This window comes from Lepus europaeus, chromosome 3, assembly GCF_033115175.1.
Source record: "Lepus europaeus isolate LE1 chromosome 3, mLepTim1.pri, whole genome shotgun sequence".
Classification (NCBI taxonomy): domain Eukaryota; kingdom Metazoa; phylum Chordata; class Mammalia; order Lagomorpha; family Leporidae; genus Lepus; species Lepus europaeus.
In genome coordinates, this window is record NC_084829.1 from 151972954 (window position 1) to 151992717 (window position 19764).

The following is a 19764-nucleotide window of genomic DNA, read 5'->3' on the forward strand; positions in this document are numbered from 1 at the left end:
ATGGTGGCAGGGACTCAGTTACTTGAACTGTCATGTGCTGCTTCTCAAGCACATTAGCAGGGAGCTGGATTGGAAACAGAGCCGCCAGGGCCCCAACCAGCACTGTCAGTTGGGATGCAGACGTCTCAGGCGACTGCTCTACCCTCAGTGCCATACCCTATATATGTTTCCATCCCCCTCTATTGCCTGTGTTCACAAGCAAAATTGCTTTAATATCCTGTATATTGTCCAATAAAGATTGCAGATACTTCTCATGAAGCCCTACTGTGTCCAATGTTGAGACGCTTAGGATACTGCATTGACAGATAGTGCAGTGGGTCGCCTGTCCCCAGCCCCTTCCTCCAGCATGCCCTTCCCTCTGATGGTTTCAACATGCTGTATGCTGAGCCCGTTTTACTTCCGTCAAATGCTGAAGTCCCAGTAGCTCCTTAGAGGGGGAGTCGTGGTTATAATCCTGTTCTGGCTCAAAAATGTGCAGCCCAGTTGGCGGGTCTTGCTGCCTCCTGTAATGTGTGACGAATGTTGCCTGTGAACTGTTGGGCGCGTTTATTTCTAATGGTGCCATTTTGAAAAGATCCAATATGATACTTGGGGTTGTCTGGAGAGACGGTGTGCCTAGATGTTTCCCTCTGGTTCAGTGTGAGAAATGCTGTCTCAAAACATGGTGCGATTGATTAAGTTATACCTCCATTTTATCCCAGGTTAATGGCTTAGGTGGATGCTTCTCTAATGTAAAAGAGACCCAGGCAGTGCCCTGACATCCTGACTTCCTTGGTTGAGAAGTGAGGACATTATTCAGTGTCCAGGCTTGCTGCTAAAGGCAGTTGGTGACATCTGACTTTCCTCTAATTTTTCACAGAGAAGCTTGGCTGTGGTTCTCACAGGGTGCATGTTGGTGGCTCCATTGCCGAAGATGATGTGAGTCTTCTTGCTGCTGCTCTGAGGATTCAGGTCTGTGGAACATGGTGCTTTGAAAATATTGACTTTGGAGGTTTGATTAATAGTTGCTAACATTTCGCAAGTGTTTGCTTTTTGCTTTTTTTTTTAAATATTTACCAGATGTAAGGTTAAACACGTTACATACCACTTGATAAACAAGGAAATGAAGACTTAGGAAAAAATAAAATCAGTTACTTGTGTGTGATCACATGACAGGTATGAGCTAGGGACCCAAGTCAGAGTCTGGGTATCAGTTGTCTGTTGTTGTGTAAGAAATTATCCCCAAATTTAGCAACTTCAGACAGTGGTTACCTCCCAGTTTGCAGGAGCAGGTTAGCTGGTCGCCGGGGCTCAGGGTCTTTCATGTGTGTGAAAGCAAGAGGTCACCTGAGGGCCCAGCTGTCTAAAGGCTTCACCGGGGCTGAGGATCCGCTTCCAAGGCAGAGCACACGCATGTGTGGGCCCTTTGCAGGTACCTTTGTCCCTCAGCACGAGGCCCTCGTCACAGGGCTGCTCACCACCCCCAACCTCTCCCCATCCAAAGCAGAGAGCACAGCAGAAGCTGAGTGTGTTATGACCTAGTTTGCCAGATCACATGTAGCCACTTCCTTTGTCCTGTTTGTTAGAAGCCAGTCACTAAGCCCGATTCCCATACAAAGGAGAGGAAGGGCTCAGCTTTTGAAGACAGGAGCATTAAGAAATTCGGTAGACCCTAGGTGCCCTTGTCTCCACCTCGATAGATAGGCTGAGCCCATGCACGTGGTGCTGCGGCCTGTGGATGACAGTGTCTGCTGGCCGTGGCACTCAAGAGCAGTAGGGAAAACCAACCCTCTGATTGCCTCCACCGCCCAGAGGCAGGCTTTAGTTCGCTTCTTTCTTACGTAGTTTATTTCTTATGAGGTAATGCACAGTTAAAGCTTCTTAGCTCAAAATAGGATATTATACATTTTTGTAGGGAGTATGAATTACATTTCAAATAAAATAAAACTTTGCTTCCATTTATTTTAATGTACTTCTGTTTATGTATATGCATATCTGGGGGCTCTCCAAAAAATGTATGAAGAATGAATATTATGAAAAAACTGCGTGTGTTTCACAGATCTTTGCAGCAACATGAACTTCTCTTGTAATTCCCTTTTTACATTTATCTCTCTTTCCTTATTCAGTTTGCTTGCTCTTACACCAGTTGTAGAAGGGTAACATTGAAATGGTGTGACGCCAAGCTAGTCATTGTGCTGCCTTGTATTTTCCTCATTTTTCTTTCCTGAGATGAACCCACTAAGTGTAATTTTATCTGCGTACTCAGTGTCTCCAGTGAACACTCAGGAAATCGTAAATAGTACTCATAGCTCACGTTTTCTTTTTAAAGAAAACTCCCCAAACCTAATTACACATGCATAAAATTGTCACCAGTGGTCACCCAGCTTACTGCATGACCATCTGCTCTTGGCTGTCGTGTAACACCCAGGCACCCTGTTGTCATGGGCAGGCTGCACCCCGTCAGCTTACTTTCCTAACGTGCGCTTGCCTCTCTGTCCCCAAAGAACATGGTCAGCAGTGGCAGGAGGTGGCTTCGCGAGCAGCAGCACAGGAGGTGGAGACTTCACTGTTTGAAACTTCAGCCACTCTCCCCCGTGCCCAGGTAAGACCTCGCCTTTGTTTCTGCCAAGGCCAGCTCACCCAGGTGCCATCCATACCCCGGAGTTCCTGCTGGGCTGGCAGCAGGACTCATGGCATTTTTGTTTTGATGGGGAATAACTGTCTCTAATCATCATCAGATGGTCATACATTTCTCTATCATAGTTCCTCCAAAACGGAATCATATTGAACTGGTTTACTGTAGTCTCATCAATTCTAAGAACATGTATTTCTCATTTTGTTTCAACGGCAGTGTTTGCTCTTGGTAGTGATCCCTAAAACAACGGTTTTAGATTTGACAAGCTGCAAAAAGGCAGTGTTGGAATATGCTCGTCAGTGTTAGACATGTTCAAGGCGTACATCAGAGCGGTCTTAAGGGCTGTGTTGTTTTCCACTCTGGAAACAGATGAGCAACCAAAGCAGATATTCCATGTGGGAACTGATCCCAGCTTTCCTCAGAACTGTGATAAGATGCCCGGTGATCATCCTCTGGATATTTTCTTCCAAGTGATATTTCGGGAGGCCTAAGCTGATAGTCTCTTGGTATTAATTTGGAAATTCAAGCTGCAGGATGTCATCCCAGCATGTGAGTTGGAATCATTGGATGGCCAGGACGTCTGAGCGAGCAGCAAGCATTTTCCAGCCTCCTGCTCCGTTGTCTCTGGCCGATCCCCTTTCTGCAGGTGTGTAGAATGCCAGGGAGTCCCCAGGTAATCGGGGCCAGCAGCTTTGGAATTTGTGGTGGATGAAGTCGCTAAACCCTCCAGTAACTGATTCTTCGCTGGGAGACCCATGCTTTTTAGAATTGACCTTTGTCCCTGTGGGCAGCCAGGTGACCCCTGTGGGTTGAACTCACCCACCAGGCTGGCAGAACTGTGCTGTTTTCACCCCTGCCTTAGACTAAACATCTTAGTCACGCCGCGTGTCCATTAACGCGTACATTCCAGTGAGGAGTGTTTTTCCTTGTAACTTCATCCGGGCAGTTGTGCAATCTGTTTCATAAAACGTCTTCAATTTTGAAGCTATTTATGTTGTTAACTGGCCCTCATTTTTTTAAAAGTACATTGGCATATTTTACTTAGAGCGAAAAGAAATTTAGAGTTTACTAGCATGTATACCAAAGTCTTTTAAAGTCAACAGGGTAAAGTGCTTGGGTGACCGAATTTGCTTTCTAGAGCCACTGGGGAGAGAAAGGCGGGCTGAGTTGTTTATAAATCACTCGGAAAATCAACACAACGTCACTGGGCCTCTTTAGCTGGTGAAGAGAAAGCCTGGGAGATCGTCCAAGGGTAGGCTCCCCAGTGTGGGAGCCCATGAGGGGAGAGGGACAGAAAAGTCTTAGCTAGGAAGATCACGTGTGGTAGGAGCCTGCAGAGTTAAGGGTGACTGGAAGGAGGCCAGAATGGAAGGTGATTGGTGCATTTGAGGAGGGGGTTGCCTGGACAGAGGCCCCGAGCTCAGCCCACACTCGGGCTTGGGGCCTCTCTGCCTTATCCTGGCTTCTCAGGTGCATTTTGGTGTAGTCTGGCTAGCGCATCTTTATTGCCATCCTAGACTACGGCCAGACCCCACCCCCACCCCCACCCCAACAGTGGCTTGGTGGAGGAGAGCATAGGGTGGGATGAGGGCTGAGAGTGGTAGCTCTTCGGGGCAGAGGCCCGAAGGTGCTGTCGCTCCAGGAAGTGCTCCATGGTGTGCCCGGGAAGGGTGGGCCACTCTGGTGTGCCCTGGAGGAGCAGTTTTCTCGTGTCCAGCTTCCTGCACTCCACGCCCCGAGTTAGCCTTGCTGCTCTCCAGTTCACACCCCCCAACATCTGGTCAGTCTGATGCACTGCCTGGGACCCTGAGAAATGAAGCAGCTGAGCCCATGAGTGCCCAGGGGCTGTGAACCACTGCTGCGCAGCCTGGCATTTGGGGTATTCCTGCAGGCGAGCAGTGGCATCCTCGCCTGGCCAGTTATTTAAAAAGAGTTCAGTTATGGGGCCAGCCACGCTCCGGAGTCCCTAAAATGTCCCCAGTCTGAAGTCGAGCTATGAGCACTCGGTCCTTTTACCAGCAGTTGTGTAATTAATAAAATATTTTGAAATATGATTCTGGACTAGAAGTGGGAAAGAGAGAGGGAAAGTATGGACAGAGATAAAACAAAACTGCATTTCCACAGTTTTGGATAGAGGAGACACATGTGGCCAGCCCAAGAGGAGGGCCTCATGCAATGCTCGCTGTAATTCAAGTGTTCCATGGAGAGCACTTGAACACTTCGTAATACCCGATTCTCTGCTCCCGTGGCATAGGAGTTATCTCTGTGCCTGTGCACAATTCAAGAGTCTTTGTGAATTTCCTGGAGTTACTTCTCAAAAAGAAAAATAAAACGCATCATTTTCTCATGCACGTTAATCGTTAGCAGTTGTGCGTCATGCTGGCTGGGAGAAGGACCCCGCGCGATGGCCGTGAGTTCATTGTTGGCGGGGCGTCATCTTCAGCTCACGCCAGCGGCGACCACCTAAGCCGAGAAGCCTCTTGCCTCTCATGTATTTTCTTTCCCCGCAGCGATATCGAGATTTCAAGAGGACAGACTCCAAAAGCTGTGGATGTGCTTGCCAAGGAGATAGGATTGCTCGCAGAGGAAATTGAAATCTATGGCAAAAGCAAAGCCAAAGTGCGCTTGTCCCTGCTCGAAAGGTTAAAGGACCAAGCAGATGGAAAATACGTCTTAGTGGCTGGGTAAGGATACGTGTGGACTCCACACAGGAGGCGTGGCTCCAAAGCTGTCTTCCCTGTTATCCGTGCCTTCCGACCCCTCAAAGTTGGAGTTGTGCTGTCCCCTTCACTTGACACAGGGAAAGATTTTTCTTTAAGTGCGGAGAAAATGAGACTCTGCCGCCAGGCATGAAGCATAATGAGTTGCTCTTCAAGTACTTTATTATTTGTTGCTCATATTGTGATGTGATCAGCCCCTGTCCACCCTGGGCCTTTTAATTTTTCTTGATAAAAACCAAAATAAGAATTGAAAGTACGATTTACTTTTTAAAGATTTTATTTATTTGATAGAGTTATAGACAGTGAGAGGACAGAGAGAAAGGTCTTCCTTCCGTTGGTTCACTCCCCAAATGGCTGCAACAACCAGAGCTATGCCGACCTGAAGCTAAGAGCCAGGGTGCTTCTTCCTGGTTTTCCATGTGGGTGCAGGGGCCCAAGCACTTGGGCCATCTTCTACTACTATCCCAGGCCACAGCAGAGAGCTGGATTGGAAGAAGAGCAGCTGGGATTAGAACCGGCGCCCATAAGGGATGCCAGTGCCACAGGCAGAGGATTAACCCTCTGCACCATGGCACTGGCCCTGAATGTACAATTTAAAAAAAAAAATGGGGGTGGGGTGGGGTCGTTGTTCGAGAGTTCACGTCTCGAATTCCTGCAATGGCCGTGCCTAGACCTGGTCAAAGCTAGGAACCAGGAACTAAGAATGTGGGTGACAAAAAACCAATTACTTGAGCCATCACCATAGCCACGGATTGAGTGTTTTAGCAGGAAGCTGGAGTCAGGAGCCAGACCTGAGTCGAACTCTGAAATGGAATAAGGACATCTTAAAGGGCATTTCAACTGCTGGGCTAAACACCTGCCTCCAGAAGTATAGTATTTTTTACTGAGCAGAGATCTCATTGTTTGTTGTACTTACAATGTACAGAGAATTGTATTGGACTTACATTTTCTATTATATCCTTGATATTATTTATATATTCACATGACAAAACTCATTTTTTTTCTCTTTTCATGCATTTCAGAACTAATGTTGGGCCAGTTTCATTTGTGTGGATCATTTGATAATAAAAAAAACAAATTTGCAGTTTTGTGAAAGGGAATGTTTGCTTCCCCCCTCCCATTAAAAAAAGACTTTAGCTGGAAAGATGATAGAAAAAAAGGAATTTCAAATATTTATTCTGTGGACCTGAGGGAACATCAGGAGACCATCTAAAGTCTTCTGTTGTCTTGAAATCTCATCACATTGACTAGTGCTTATGGTAGATAGGCCCAGGCTTGAGATGTGAAAGTCTGTGTGTCAGGTAGAGATGTTTCTTGTAACTGGACTTGACTTGTAGTTAACCTTGGTTTTGCATATTCAGTTATTCATCTAAGTGCTTTTTTATTTATGTCTTTTTCTGGTTATAAAAATAAGGTGTTCTCACTGGAGATAAGTTACAAAAATAACAGGAAATAGAAACAAGAACGTCAGACATCCCAAACCTTACCCCCCAGAGGAAACACCTGCTCACATTAAGGACCATCCTGCTCTGATAGGGCCTGTCATAAATGAGATCATATTAGTCATGGCTGCTCTGCAAGCGACTTCAGTATTCAGTATTTTGTGTGTACCCCGTAAAAAATGAACAACTATGGCAACTTAATAAAAATTTTATAGACAGGCCGGCGCCGCGGCTCAGTAGGCTAATCCTCTGCCTGTGGCGCCAGCACACTGGGTTCTAGTCCCGGTCGGGGCGCCGGATTCTGTCCTGGTTGCCCCTCTTCTAGGCCAGCTCTCTGCTGTGGCCCAGGAGTGCAGTGGAGGATGGCCCAAGTGCTTGGGCCCTGCACCCCATGGGAGACCAGGAGAAGCACCTGGCTCCTGCCTTCAGATCAGCGCGGTGTGCCGGCCGCAGCGGCCATTGGAGAGTGAACCAACAGCAAAAGGAAGACCTTTCTCTCTGTCTCTACCTCTCTCACTGTCCTGCCTGTCAAAAAAAAAAAATTTATAGGCAATGATAACACTATGTATGCCTAGGTCTGTATGAGTAAATATAGATAGAGCAGTTGCAGTTTGTATAATTACATACTATTTCGTAGCTCACATCTGAGATTCTTAAATGGGTCAGGAGTGGGTAGCAAATGTCCCCTTAGGTGAGGGTGGAATCCATGTTTTCCCATCTTCCTGTCACCCCCAGCTCCGCTGAGAAGAGCTATGGTGGCTCAGCCCTGGTGGTCAGGCAGAGCTGGTGCAGCAAGCTTCTAATTCACGGGTGTAGAGGCAGAAGAATGAGTTGAAAATATGATAGGGATAGTTTGTTTCCATTTCTGGCCATTATAGATGATGTTAAAGTCAACAACCTTGTTCAGTGAACTCCTTAGAAAAAGAGCCTTCAGGTGAATTCACTTCTTTAAACTACAAAAATAAAAACAGCAAAGTATCATCCCATAGTATCACCTCTTTATTTTTATTTATTTATTTGAAAGGCAGAGAGAGAGGCCTTCCATCCTCTGGTTCATTCCCCAGATAGCTACAGCAGCTGGAGCTGGGCTGATCCGAAGCCAGGAACCTAGTGCTTCTTCAAGGTCTCCCATATGGGTGCAGAGGCCCAAGGACTTGGGCCATTTTCTTCTGCAGCCAGGACTTGAACTGGCACCCATATGGGATGCTGGCACTGCAGACGGGTGCTTTACCTGCTGTGCCACAGAGCTGGCCCCAATATCGCCTCTTTAATAATATGTTGATTTCTCCCTGACACGTCCTCCTCCTCCTTCCCTTTCTCACCTCCACATTTTCCCCCTCTTTGTCGTCCTCTGTTCCCTACCTGTGACAGGGGGCACAGCCGGAGCCTTTCAGAGCCACTCATTTTCGGGAGTTTCTACTTAGCTGCAGTGTGTCCCTTGTCTGTGGCTGAAACCTTCTCCCTGGGGCTTCCTGGCTCACTGTGGTTGAACTCACAAGCTCCCTTCCATCCAAGGACCATGTCCTAATCCAGGTTCAGTCCCTACAACAGTACCTGAGGGTGGATGACTTCTCTGGAAAGGGGGTTTATCTCGCCTTACATTTCTGCAGGCTGGGATGTCCGTGAGTGTGCCACATGGCTTCTACATAGCTTCTGTTGAGGGCCTTGTGCTGTTTCCCGGCATGACAGCAAGGCAGAAGGGAGGCAGGCACATATGGAAGAGGCAAAATGCGAGGGATGGGCTGCCTTTATGACAGCCCAGGAACTAACCCAGTACCCCGAGAATCAACACAGTCTCACAAGAAGGGTATTAATTGCTTCTAATGACCCAATCACGCTTAAAGGCCCCACCTGTTGACAACACAATGGCAGTCAAATTTCAATGTAAGTTTTGGAGAGGCCAAAGAATATTCAAACTTAAGCAAGTCCAGGCCACAAAAATGAGCTACTGGCCCCATCCATGAAAGGAGCCAGCAACCTGACCAGGGAGAACACGGGTTTACCTGGCTCCCAGGGTTCTGAGTTTGGACAACCACCCATCTGAAGAGAAAGACACTGATAGATGTATGCTTGATGCACGTTTGTTTGCAATGAATAGGCAAACTCTTAGTCTTTAAAGAGCTTTAAAAGCATTTTCTCCATTGATTTGCTGCCCTCCTTCCTGGCTATAAATGAACTTGGTAGGGTGGGCTTGCTGGTTTTCCTACCTGGCTTACTATAGAAAGGCTAGGCCGGCACCGGGGCTCAATAGGCTAATCCTCCGCCTTGCGGCGCTGGCACACCGGGTTCTAGTCCCGGTCGGGGCACCGATCCTGTCCCGGTTGCCCCTCTTCCAGGCCAGCTCTCTGCTGTGGCCAGGGAGTGCAGTGTAGGATGGCCCAAGTGCTTGGGCCCTGCACCCCATGGGAAGCCAGGAGCAGCACCTGGCTCCTGCCATCGGATCGGCGCGGTGCGCTGGCCGCAGCGCACTTACTGTGGCGGCCATTGGAGGGTGAACCAACGGCAAAAGGAAGACCTTTCTCTCTGTCTCTCTCTCTCACTGTCCACTCTGCCTGTCAAAAAAAAAAAAAAAAAGAAAAAAAAATATATATATATAGAAAGGCTAAAGGCAAACTGAAGAGGGTGTGTTCTCCGTGTATGAAGGAAGACTCTTGTAGCAATGTTTCTTATGGAGTGGTTGGCTGTATTTACTCCATTTGGGACTTGTCAATACTAGAAATAAAAACACAGATCTGGACATGACCCTGCCTTGAACTGGGAACATCAAGTGGAAACTTGTTATGATGGTATTGTGATCAAGTTCCTGACTTGGAGTCAAACAGTCCAGCCCTGGCCTCCCACCACATGCTAAGGGATGCTGGTTAACAAGGCTAACTGGGGTGTAGCTAGTGTCAGTCCACTCCCACTAGAACAGCCTTTGCTAGTATTAGTAAGTATTAGTAAGCAGCAGTGAGCTGAAACTTGGCCTGCAATGTAGTAAATAGAAGTGAAAATGGGACATGAATTCTGAAGTACAAATTTAATACCCAGAGGTCAACAGTTCTTTTTCTGAATCTGTGCTGTTAATTCTCTTAATTTACAGAGACCATTGATGGAAGAAAAGTTGAAAGGTCTTCCATTTAACTGCATTAAAAAAAAAAAAAAAAAAAGCTGTGAGGGTAGGATTTGGAGATCTACAAGGAGCCTTCAAGCAGTTTGTGGAAAAATTGGATTTAAAGGATGTCTTTAGGAGCAGGTGGCTGGCGAGGGCTAAGCTGCTGCTTGGATACCCACTTTCCATATTGGGGTACCTGGGTTCTAGTCCTGGCTCCACCCTCTACTCCAGCTTCCTGCTAACGTGCGTCCTGGGAGGCAGCAGGTGATGGCCCATCTATCTGGGTCCCTGCCACCCATGTGGGAGATCCAGATTGAGTACCCAACTCCTGGCTTCAGTCTGGCCCAGCCCTGGCTATTGCTGCAATTTGGGGAGGGAGCCAGTTGATGGGAGATCACTCTCTTTCTCCCTATCTCTTTGCCTTTAAAAGAACATTTTTTTCAAAAATATTTATTTATTTGAAAGAGTTACAAAGAGAAAAAGCCACAGCAGCTGGGACTGGGCCATGCTGAAGCCAGGAGCCTGGAATTCCATCCACTACTCTCATATGGATACAGGGCCATTTTCTGCTGCCTTCCCAGGTTCATTAGCAGGGAGCTGGATTGGAAATGGAATATCCAGGACTCAAACTGACAACCATAGGGGATGCTTAATAGCCAAGGATTAACCTGCTTCACCACAATGCCGGTCCCTCAAGCCAATTTTAAAAATAAAAATTTTAAAAAGATAAGCGTATTCTCTGGTATGAAAACATGAATCCTACACCCATGTTTTTCATAATGTGCATTTTCCATGAACTTTTTGAAGCTTCCTCGTGGATACATCTACAGCACAGCTTGTATCTGGATAGGGAAGGCAGAACTTCTGTGTTCTGTAAGGGGAGTAGCACCTCCCACCCCAGCTAACGATCCATCTTAAAATGGGTGAGCAGCCTTTGCAATCTAATCTTTTCGTCGCTGGATGATTGAGGTCAGTTTAGAATACAGATACTTTAAGTGTAATCTAAAATGAATAGTAAATTTTAAAATAAAAATCATAATTTTACTTTTGATCAGGTCAAGAGCTAAGGGGAAAATGGTATCTACTCCTGAGATGCCCTGTTGCAACTGCCTTAACAATGTAAAAGACCCCTCCATTTAATGCAGAATTACTGCCTTTTCTGAAAATCTGTAGTTGAAAATGATAGTGGCTTGTACGAAAGCTTCACGTAAGGAAGAATAAAATGAAAGAAAACCAATTCCTCACTATTCAGAAGCATTAAAAATATTTATTATTTCCTTCCAGGACTTGAGGTCATGTTATGAATACCATGTGGTGTCCCTGTTCCCTGAAAGCTGTCACATCAGGCCCTTCCGGAACATGCTTTAGCATTCAGACACCCAAGTAATTTTTCAATCAACCTAAATGACAATACATTTGTTATTGTGCATTTGAGCTTATCTATAAACGTGACTTCAGCATATCAACAGTGGGATTAAAGTATAAACCAATGGGATTTTTTTTTTTAAAAAATCTTCTATTTTACTAACCCAAATGCAGAACAGATTAATTCCTTTTTCAAAAGCCAATCTTCAAAACTTAAGGATTTCTTACTCAGCCAGAATCATCTGCACTTCATCAGCTACACATCGCATGCTATTTACACCTCCACATCACTGTATTTTCTTTGCCTGACAAAATGAGGAGGACTGGGAATTGCTCAGGGAGATATGCCAGAAAATCTTAGGGACTCTTGAGTTTTACATATTTTCCCAGTTACACTAATGAAAAGGAATTTTGTTTGAGAACTTGATTCGGAGTACAGCTGCAGGGCATTTGAATGTGCACTTGGTCTCTATTGGGCCTTCGCCCATGTCCATGCCGAAGTTTCTAGAGTTTCTCTGCATTGCTTGGACAGAGCAAGTGAAAAAGAAACCCAGACCTGTTTCTGAAGAGACGGAGCTTCACATTAAAGAAAAATTAAAGTCATTCATGTCATTCATCTTTTGTTCCCGCAGATTTCCAAATCCCTGATTTGGCATTTTTTTATTATTATTGTTTCAGGCCGTTATTCTGGCACAATGTCAAAATAAGCTGTACTAGGTTTTCTAAGATTTTGCCTTTCTGTCTTGAGTAACCTATTATTTAATGTGAGTTTTATTTGTGCCACTTGAAGAACAGAACACACTATTTAGAAGAAGGCTCTGTGGACAGGGCCTCTGCACTCTTTACCCTAAACACAGCCAAGTGGACTAGAAGGTTTATCACTCGATAATACAAGGCTGTAAAAGACCTTCCAAGCACACGGATGCCTGGGATGAGCGATCCACATTCCTGTGCAGTTTCAACATTGGGTTTTGGAGTTCATGGGTAGGCCTGCGGCTAATGGCAGTAATACTGTCCAACACGATTCTGCATTTGAGAATGGTTGTCTTAACAATGCTCTGTGTAAGGATGCAGTCTCTTGGGCCTTTGGGAAAATGGTATGCGTTTTCAGATTGTGTCCAAGAGTACAAATGTTTGCTACAGTTGATCATAAATAATATTCATCTTAGAAAATGTGCCCTTACATCATCGACCATTTTTGCTCATCTGTGCCCAGACGGGTGATAAGAACCTTGTTCATCACCTTAGTAAGCTTGTGGCCCAGTAGGCAACACAGATACATCCTGAAGCATTGTGATGCTGACTGCAGTTGCTTAAGGACTGTGTAATAAACACTGGGGGAGAGCAGGAAGGGAGCGCCTCGGTCTGCTTGGAAAGGTGGAGGAAGCTCATTTTTAAAAAATCACGTCTCCATCTCCATGAACTCTGCGAGAAAAAGAAATTAGATTAACTTGGTGTTCATTCTTTTCTAAATCAACTTGATGATTTGGAATCAGAGCTGAGGATCCTGGGGAAAAAATTAAACCAAATTTTGATATCAATTGCAGAAGTGGGGTAAAATAAATGTTTTATCGTAGCTCTCCTTTTATTGCTCCCAGTAAATACTTCCTCCATTCTGATTTCCCTGAATTGTATTCGTTGGCCGATAGCTGAGCAGACCTGTGTTTCTCATTAAGAATTGGACGGGTAACTGAAGTTTGAGGAGGTCATCTCTGGGTGTGTCTGCTTTTGGCTGTCTCCGGCAGCTACGCGAGCACAGCCTTGGGAATGAAAGTGTAATCCTTCATGTGACACCCCCGAGGTAAGCTGCACCCTCCTTCGCAAGCAGGGCTGCTCGGGTCGCTTCCTGCACTGAACTGCGGGATGCCGCCTTTTCTTCGCAGGCTTCTGTACGATGGTGAGCAGCTTCTAGCTGCTGTTACTCATGTTGTCTCTGAAGCAGTAGAAAGCTGACTCCCAGCGGAGATGCCTTTATGGAACCTGGAGTCTTCTGGGGACCCCTCTCCATAATGTGCTATTGCTCAGGGTTTATTTCGGAGTGGCTCAGAGTACCTGTCCCCCCCCCCCCCCCGGGGGGTACGGACACCAGCTACCTCCTTGCTACTGATCCCACTGGCCGCTTCTTAATCCACACCCTGCTCCAACCCTGGGGGCATCTGACTGCCGTCACCTTGAAGCAGAGTCTTCCTTGGGCTTTTTCTGAGACCCCCATTCCCCGGGTCCTCTGCATTCGCCTAGTTTTGACTGCTCCCTCTTGGCTTCCCTTTGCGCTCTCTGACCGCTCCTTAGAAGGAGCTGCACCATTCTGGCCCTAGTCCTTTTCTTACTCTCTCCGCTCTCCCTGGGTGCCTGTCCATACCTGTGCTTCAAGTTGTTAATTATAGCTAGGGTTTCCACCCACAGAAATAATAGCCTAGTGAAGTCACACCACTTGCCTGGTTTGATTCCAGTCTCTACTGCTTTCCAGTTGTGTGACACTGGGCAAGCTGCCTAGATAACTCTGCCTCAGTTTCCCCATCCATCAAATGGGAATACAAATAATGAACCCAGTAAACACAAAGCAGAGTGCTTGGCTGTTAACTGCCCCCAGCTCACCCTTGATTTTATCTGGCTAGCATTTATTCATCAGGTGCTAACTTGCTGCAGGAAGTCTTTATTAGGAAACTGGGGCAGTTTTAGCCCGGTGGCTGCATTGCCCAGCTACCTGAGCCAGGCTCTACCCCCATCCTAATGGGATTCGCTGCTCCTGCTTCCCTGCCCGCCCTCGGGCGAAGTTTTAAAAGGCCCTGTTCCTGAACACGTGCTCTCTTGACTCTTCTCTCTTGGTTCCTCTCTCTAGCCTCCTCTGGTCTCTTGGCTCTTGGCTCTTGGTCCTTCTCTCCTGGGCTCTCTTGGCCTCTCTTGCCTCCTCTCCTCCCCTCTCCTCCTCTCATCTCCTTTCTCCTGTCTCTCTCTCTTACAGTCTCCTTCTCTTTTTCCTTCGCCGCCCCTTCACTCCGGTCTGTAGGGTGTTTCCCAATAAACCCTTTCCCTTACTCCAGTGTCCGGTGTGTTTTGCGACGGTTAACATTAATATGTAACAGTCTTCCCTTCCATGTGCTCTCGTACTGCAACAGTCCAGGTGCCCAGTTGTCCTGTCTTAGTGTTGATCTCCCTTATTGTAATTGGTGATTGAACCATGTCTCCCATCAGCTAGAATCTGACTTGGTTGGCATTGTGTCCCCAGCGTCCAGCACAGTGCCTGGCGCTTTGTAGTACTTGGTAAATATTTGCTGAATGAATGATCGATTGTATTGCAGGAGTGGTCTGAGCAAGCAAGGGGGCCAATCATGTGTCTCCAGGCATTCTTTCTTTGTGATCACATTGCTTAATGCTGTAGGTCAGAAAACTCTAGAAGATTGGCTGCTTGAGCGTCCTGCACAACCTGGCTCATACCATTTGGCTTGTAGAACGAACTTTGTAAGCTCAAATGTTAGTACTTTAAAATGCCAACAATGGTTATGCTAGGCTAAAGAACAGTTTTATGAGACCTCTAATAGTCTCCCTTCCTGAGTACATAATACTGTGATGTTGCTGTGCACCTGTGAATGTTGGCTTTGTTGGGTGTTCTGGTCTCCATTCGGCCCCTCCAGGACACTGCACGTTTCCTTGGGGTGCAGAGGGACTTAGGACTTCTCTTTCCAAGTATTTGAAGAGCTGTTGTGCTGAAAAGGATTTAGGCTTGGTGTGTAAGACTCCAAGAACTAAGATCCACAGGATTGCAGATGTCTCCCTTTAAAACCAAGCCGCTGGGGCCAGCATTGAGGCACAGTGGGTTAAGCTGCTGCCTGCAACGGTGGCATCCCTTATGAGTACCAGTTTGAGTCCCAGGTGTTCCACTTGGATCCAGCTTCCTGCTAATGGGCCTGGGGAAAGCAGTGGAAGATGACCCAAGTGGTTGGGCCCTTGCATCCACATGGGAGACCTGGATCGGTTTCCTGGCTCCTGGCTTGGGCCTGGCACAGCCCCAGCTGTTGCAGCTATTTGGAAAGTGAACCAACTGATGGAAGATCTCTCTTTCTCCCTCTCTCTCTGTAACTCTGCCTTTCAAGTAAATAAGTAAATCTTTAAATAAATAAATAAAGCCAAGCTGTCTGGAAAGGGGAGGGCCAGCCTGGCACTAAGGAGCTCCTGCCGGCCTGGGTGTGAACCCGGCAGAGACAAGCTCCTGCCAGGGACGCCTGAAGGAGATGGTTGGGGGCCGACTGTAGATCCTGCAGGTCCTGAGGGGCTGGCCATGCCCCACCCACTCAGGGACCATTGACCTGGGCCCAGGGCATAGTAGGGGGCTCTGGAAGGCCGACTGCCAAGTTGCCAATGAACAAGAAACAACAATGGCTTTTTTCCTTAAGTCTCACATCCATGGTTCTTTGCCATTCTTGAAATTGATGATGTTATTGGCTCTGCTGCCCAATGACTTTCCTAATTTCTGTGGTCCCTTGGGAAAGCTGTGTCTTATCTTGACTTGCTTATGTGTGCGGTGTGTGCTGCGGGCAGACCATAAAGGCCAAGAAAACAGCATCTTTGAGTGGCTTTTGGAGTGACATCTCTGCCTGGACTTGGTTCCAGTACCTGAGGTTAGTTTCCCATGGGCTGCCTGGGCTATATCATTCAGTTCTCCTTTTCGTCAGGATCACGCCGACCCCTCTCGGAGAAGGGAAGAGCACAGTGACGATCGGGCTGGTGCAGGCGCTGACCGCGCACCTGAACGTCAACTCCTTCGCCTGTCTGCGGCAGCCCTCCCAGGGGCCGACTTTCGGAGTGAAAGGTACGGGCCAAACAGCTGGTGTCGTTTGCAGAGCACAGTTCGGGAGAGAAATGTTCATCCACAGATACGGAGTTAAGCCTTATCAGAGGACTGGGTCGTAGCATCCTGGCACACTAGGACACAGAGGTCACCCCAGCTTGGGCCCCCTGAGTGTGACGATGAGCAGGGGGATGCCGATCCTTGGCCCCACTCAGGCCTCCCACCACCAGCCCAGTCGGCTGTCTCCTCGGCGCCCTCCTTGCTGTCCACGCTGGTGTTTTATCAGCAGCCAGCGAGAGTCTCCCTCTGGACCCCTGCATCTCAGCTCATGGGACTGCTGTGTGGGGGCCACGGTACTGTCAGGGCTGCACTGGCTGTGCACAGCGTGTGCTGGCACAAGTCCTCCTGGGCAGTGGCTGGGCTGATGTCCAGCACCTTCCCGTTCATGACTGATTTGTCAGGAAGTCATTCCTTAGCTCACTTTTCGATAGCATTTATTGCTGCACTTGCTATGGGCTCTTGGCACCTGCAGCCTTTACACAATATCATCCTTACATTTCTGTAACAACTTGTAATAGCTCCTAGCTCAGTAAGTAGTGGCAAACCATAGAGGCACCCATTGTGCAGCAGAGTTAATGCTGGAGCCGGAGCAAGAAGCTGAGGTTTTGTTCATGGCTCTGCCTCCTGCTGCTGTGTGACCTTTAGCCAGTCATAATCGCTCTGAGTCACTTCCGTGAAAGTGTTAAAAAGGCTTGTAAGTACCAGGCACTCCAGGTTGGTGTGAGACTGAAGTGAGACAGTATACAGAGGCGAGGTAAATTGTTGCATGACGTGCACATGGATGTTATTATTTTAGAAATGACAAGCGTTTGTAATAGAACTTTAATATTTTTGGTAAGCAGTATGACAGATCTTACCTAGCACTATCTAAAATAAATGGGGTAAAGTTTATCATTTGTAGTCTGAGATGTTTACAGGTGGGTTTTTTTAAACAAAGATTTTTGATAGCTCCATGTATATTTGACTTAAATAAAGGATAGCCACATAAAGCTAATAATGAATAATGTCATATCCTGATGTCTCACGGTAATGACATTTGTTATATTACTTTTACCTTTGCCTTATTTATTTATTTATTTAAAAGGCAGAGTTACAGAGAAACCAGGCAGAAAGAGCAAGTAAACAAGTGAGAGTGGGCACAAGAGAGCTTTCATCTACTGGTTCACTCCTCAAATGGCCACAGTTGCCAGGGCTGGAGCAAGCCAAAGCCAAAGCCCACATGGGTGACAGGGGCCCAAGTACTTGGGCCATCTTCCTTCCACTGCTCTCCCAGGTGCATTAGGAGGGGGCTGGATCAGAAGTGGAGCAGCCAGGACTTAACCGGCACCCATATGAGATGCTGGCATTGCAGGCAGTGGCTCCACCCACTGCACCACAGTGTTGGCTACACCGTGTTGTCAGAGAAAGAAAGTCTTTAAATTGTAGCTGGACACCGTGTGGGCTCTTTGTCCTTCAGGGTGGTCAGAGCTTTCACCTTGGTTGTCAGCGCCTCCCCCCTGGGTGGGGAGCCATGTGTGTCCCCTCTGTCTGTCCGCATGGCTGCACTTGGTGACTGATTCACATGCCACTCACTCTGTTGTTCAGGAGGAGCTGCTGGTGGTGGATATGCCCAGGTCATCCCCATGGAGGAGGTAAGGCCACAAGAGATGCACATCGCGTCTCCTGACTCCCACAGACAAGGTCCATGACCCTTCATTCACAATCCCAAAGCCCCGAAGGCTCTGCAAACCGAAAGTGTTTGCGTAACTCATTCAGTGGCAGATTCTGACCTTGACTGTTACGAACCAGGTATGGGTTTTGTTTATGCTGTAGAAATATAGTGGCTGCTGAACCAGCCCCTGCCTGAGCTGTTTTATAAGCACATTATATGAATATCACTGCTTTTCTAAATTCCAAAATGTTGATGTGGAGGATTCTGGGTAAGAGGATATGAAATTTCATCTCCATCCATTAGAGAAGACATAGATGCTTGCCTTCTTTCAATCAAGACTCCAAAATAAGATAATTCCGAAGAAAAATGGGCCAAAAGAACAGACAACATTCTTGTTTTCTCTTTCTTCCTGCCTCGCCTCTCCTTTGCCCCCCGTGTCTAGTGACCACTTCTCGTCAGCTCTCCTCTCAGCTGCCTAGTTCCGGTCCTGAGCCATCTTCCTAAACCCAAGTCTGAGCAGTTTACCATCCCACCTGCTGCCAGCCTCCTGCACCATGTGGGAGGTCCCCACGGGCTCCTGCTTCCTCGTCTGTGGGACAAGTCAGTGCCTTGTCTACTCGCCTCCATGCCTCTGGCTGCCACATCCAGCTCCTTACAGACTCCTATAATAGAAATGCATAACGTTTCAAAGAACAGAAATTCAACATAAAATAGAACTTTTTTTTAACCATTATGGTTTTAGTCTGAAGGCTACTTTGTTTCTGAAGTGGTTGATTTACTAGTGTTCTGCAGGTGATACTTCATCCACTTCAAAGAGCAGTTTGGTCCTATTGTCAATTTCAGTTAACCCAGTAACCACATTCCTGAAGATATATTGCTTTCTAGTAATTAATTCCTTCAAAAGAGAAATACTATTTGCATGTATTCTTTATAATTTTACCATTTTCTGCAAAAGTGGAAATTGAAGAGCGACTTAAATAGCTAGACATAAGAGGCTGAACATTTTGATACACCTACTGGATTATAAAATCCTCTATAAAGTATAACTGTACACAAACGAGGTTATTGTAAAATATTGAGGTTTTTATTAAAAGTTACATTTTATTGATGTTTTTGTTTATTTTTATTTATTTGGAAGGCAGAGAGAGAGAGAGATCTTTTCCATCTGCCTGTTCACTCCCCAGTTGCCCAAATCCAGGAACGCAGAACCTAGACTGGGTCTCCCACAGGAGTGGCAGGCATTTGAGTCATTACCTGCTGCTTCCGAAGCTGGAATAGGAAGCAAGACTTGAACCAGGCATTCTGACATGGGAGAGCATTCCAATAGCATCTCAACTACTAATACTAAGTCAGTGCGTACACCACAATAGTGAGTTTTTTAATAAAGAAGCTTCCCAATTACAATTTTGCAGATTCTACAAGTAATGATCATATAGACATGAGACTAGAAGGAAACAGCAGACAGTAGAGTTGTGAGGACAAGATGCTTATTTCTGTAGCTTTCTGTACTATATTATTCTTGTTATTGTCTGTTTTATAGCCTGTCGCATTCCAAAAGATGCATTATTTTCTAAATAGCAAAACAGTGCATAAAGTCCAGTGAATCAGAATAAGGAAGTTAGTTATTGAGTCCACCAGCGTGCTTCACCTCTAACCTGCTGGTAGAAAACTGTGCCGTGAGAGCAGGTGCTCACGCGGTCTGTGTTGGCCAGGGGCAGACCTTCCCATCGATGTCCTGGTTCACATTGCCTTAGGGACGCAGCTCATAAGGATACGTACTTAGCATATTATTTTATTTGTTCAGACAGTCTTTGCATGCTGCCGTCTGGTCTGAAACAAATGGGTGTTTTATTTCATTTATAGTTCAACCTTCACTTGACGGGAGACATCCATGCCATTACCGCTGCCAATAACTTGCTGGCCGCTGCCATCGACACGAGGATTTTGCATGAAAATACTCAAACAGATAAGGTGAGGGGATCCCTCGTTAGCCATCCTGGGCATCTTCTCCAACAATTCCTGGGTCCTTAAG

General features: G+C 46.7%; 1 protein-coding gene across 2 annotated transcripts in view; it reads left to right on the plus strand.

The window, feature by feature from the left end:
- MTHFD1L (methylenetetrahydrofolate dehydrogenase (NADP+ dependent) 1 like) overlaps positions 1–19764 on the plus strand; it is a 193096-nt gene that overhangs the window by 42375 nt on the left and 130957 nt on the right. For both annotated transcript variants that reach the window (XM_062186925.1, XM_062186926.1), the window contains exons 9-14: positions 860–951; positions 2484–2581; positions 5125–5298; positions 15906–16042; positions 17666–17712; positions 19596–19703. In XM_062186925.1, the coding sequence (XP_062042909.1) occupies positions 860–951; positions 2484–2581; positions 5125–5298; positions 15906–16042; positions 17666–17712; positions 19596–19703 (656 nt within the window). The remainder of the gene's footprint in view (positions 1–859; positions 952–2483; positions 2582–5124; positions 5299–15905; positions 16043–17665; positions 17713–19595; positions 19704–19764) is intronic.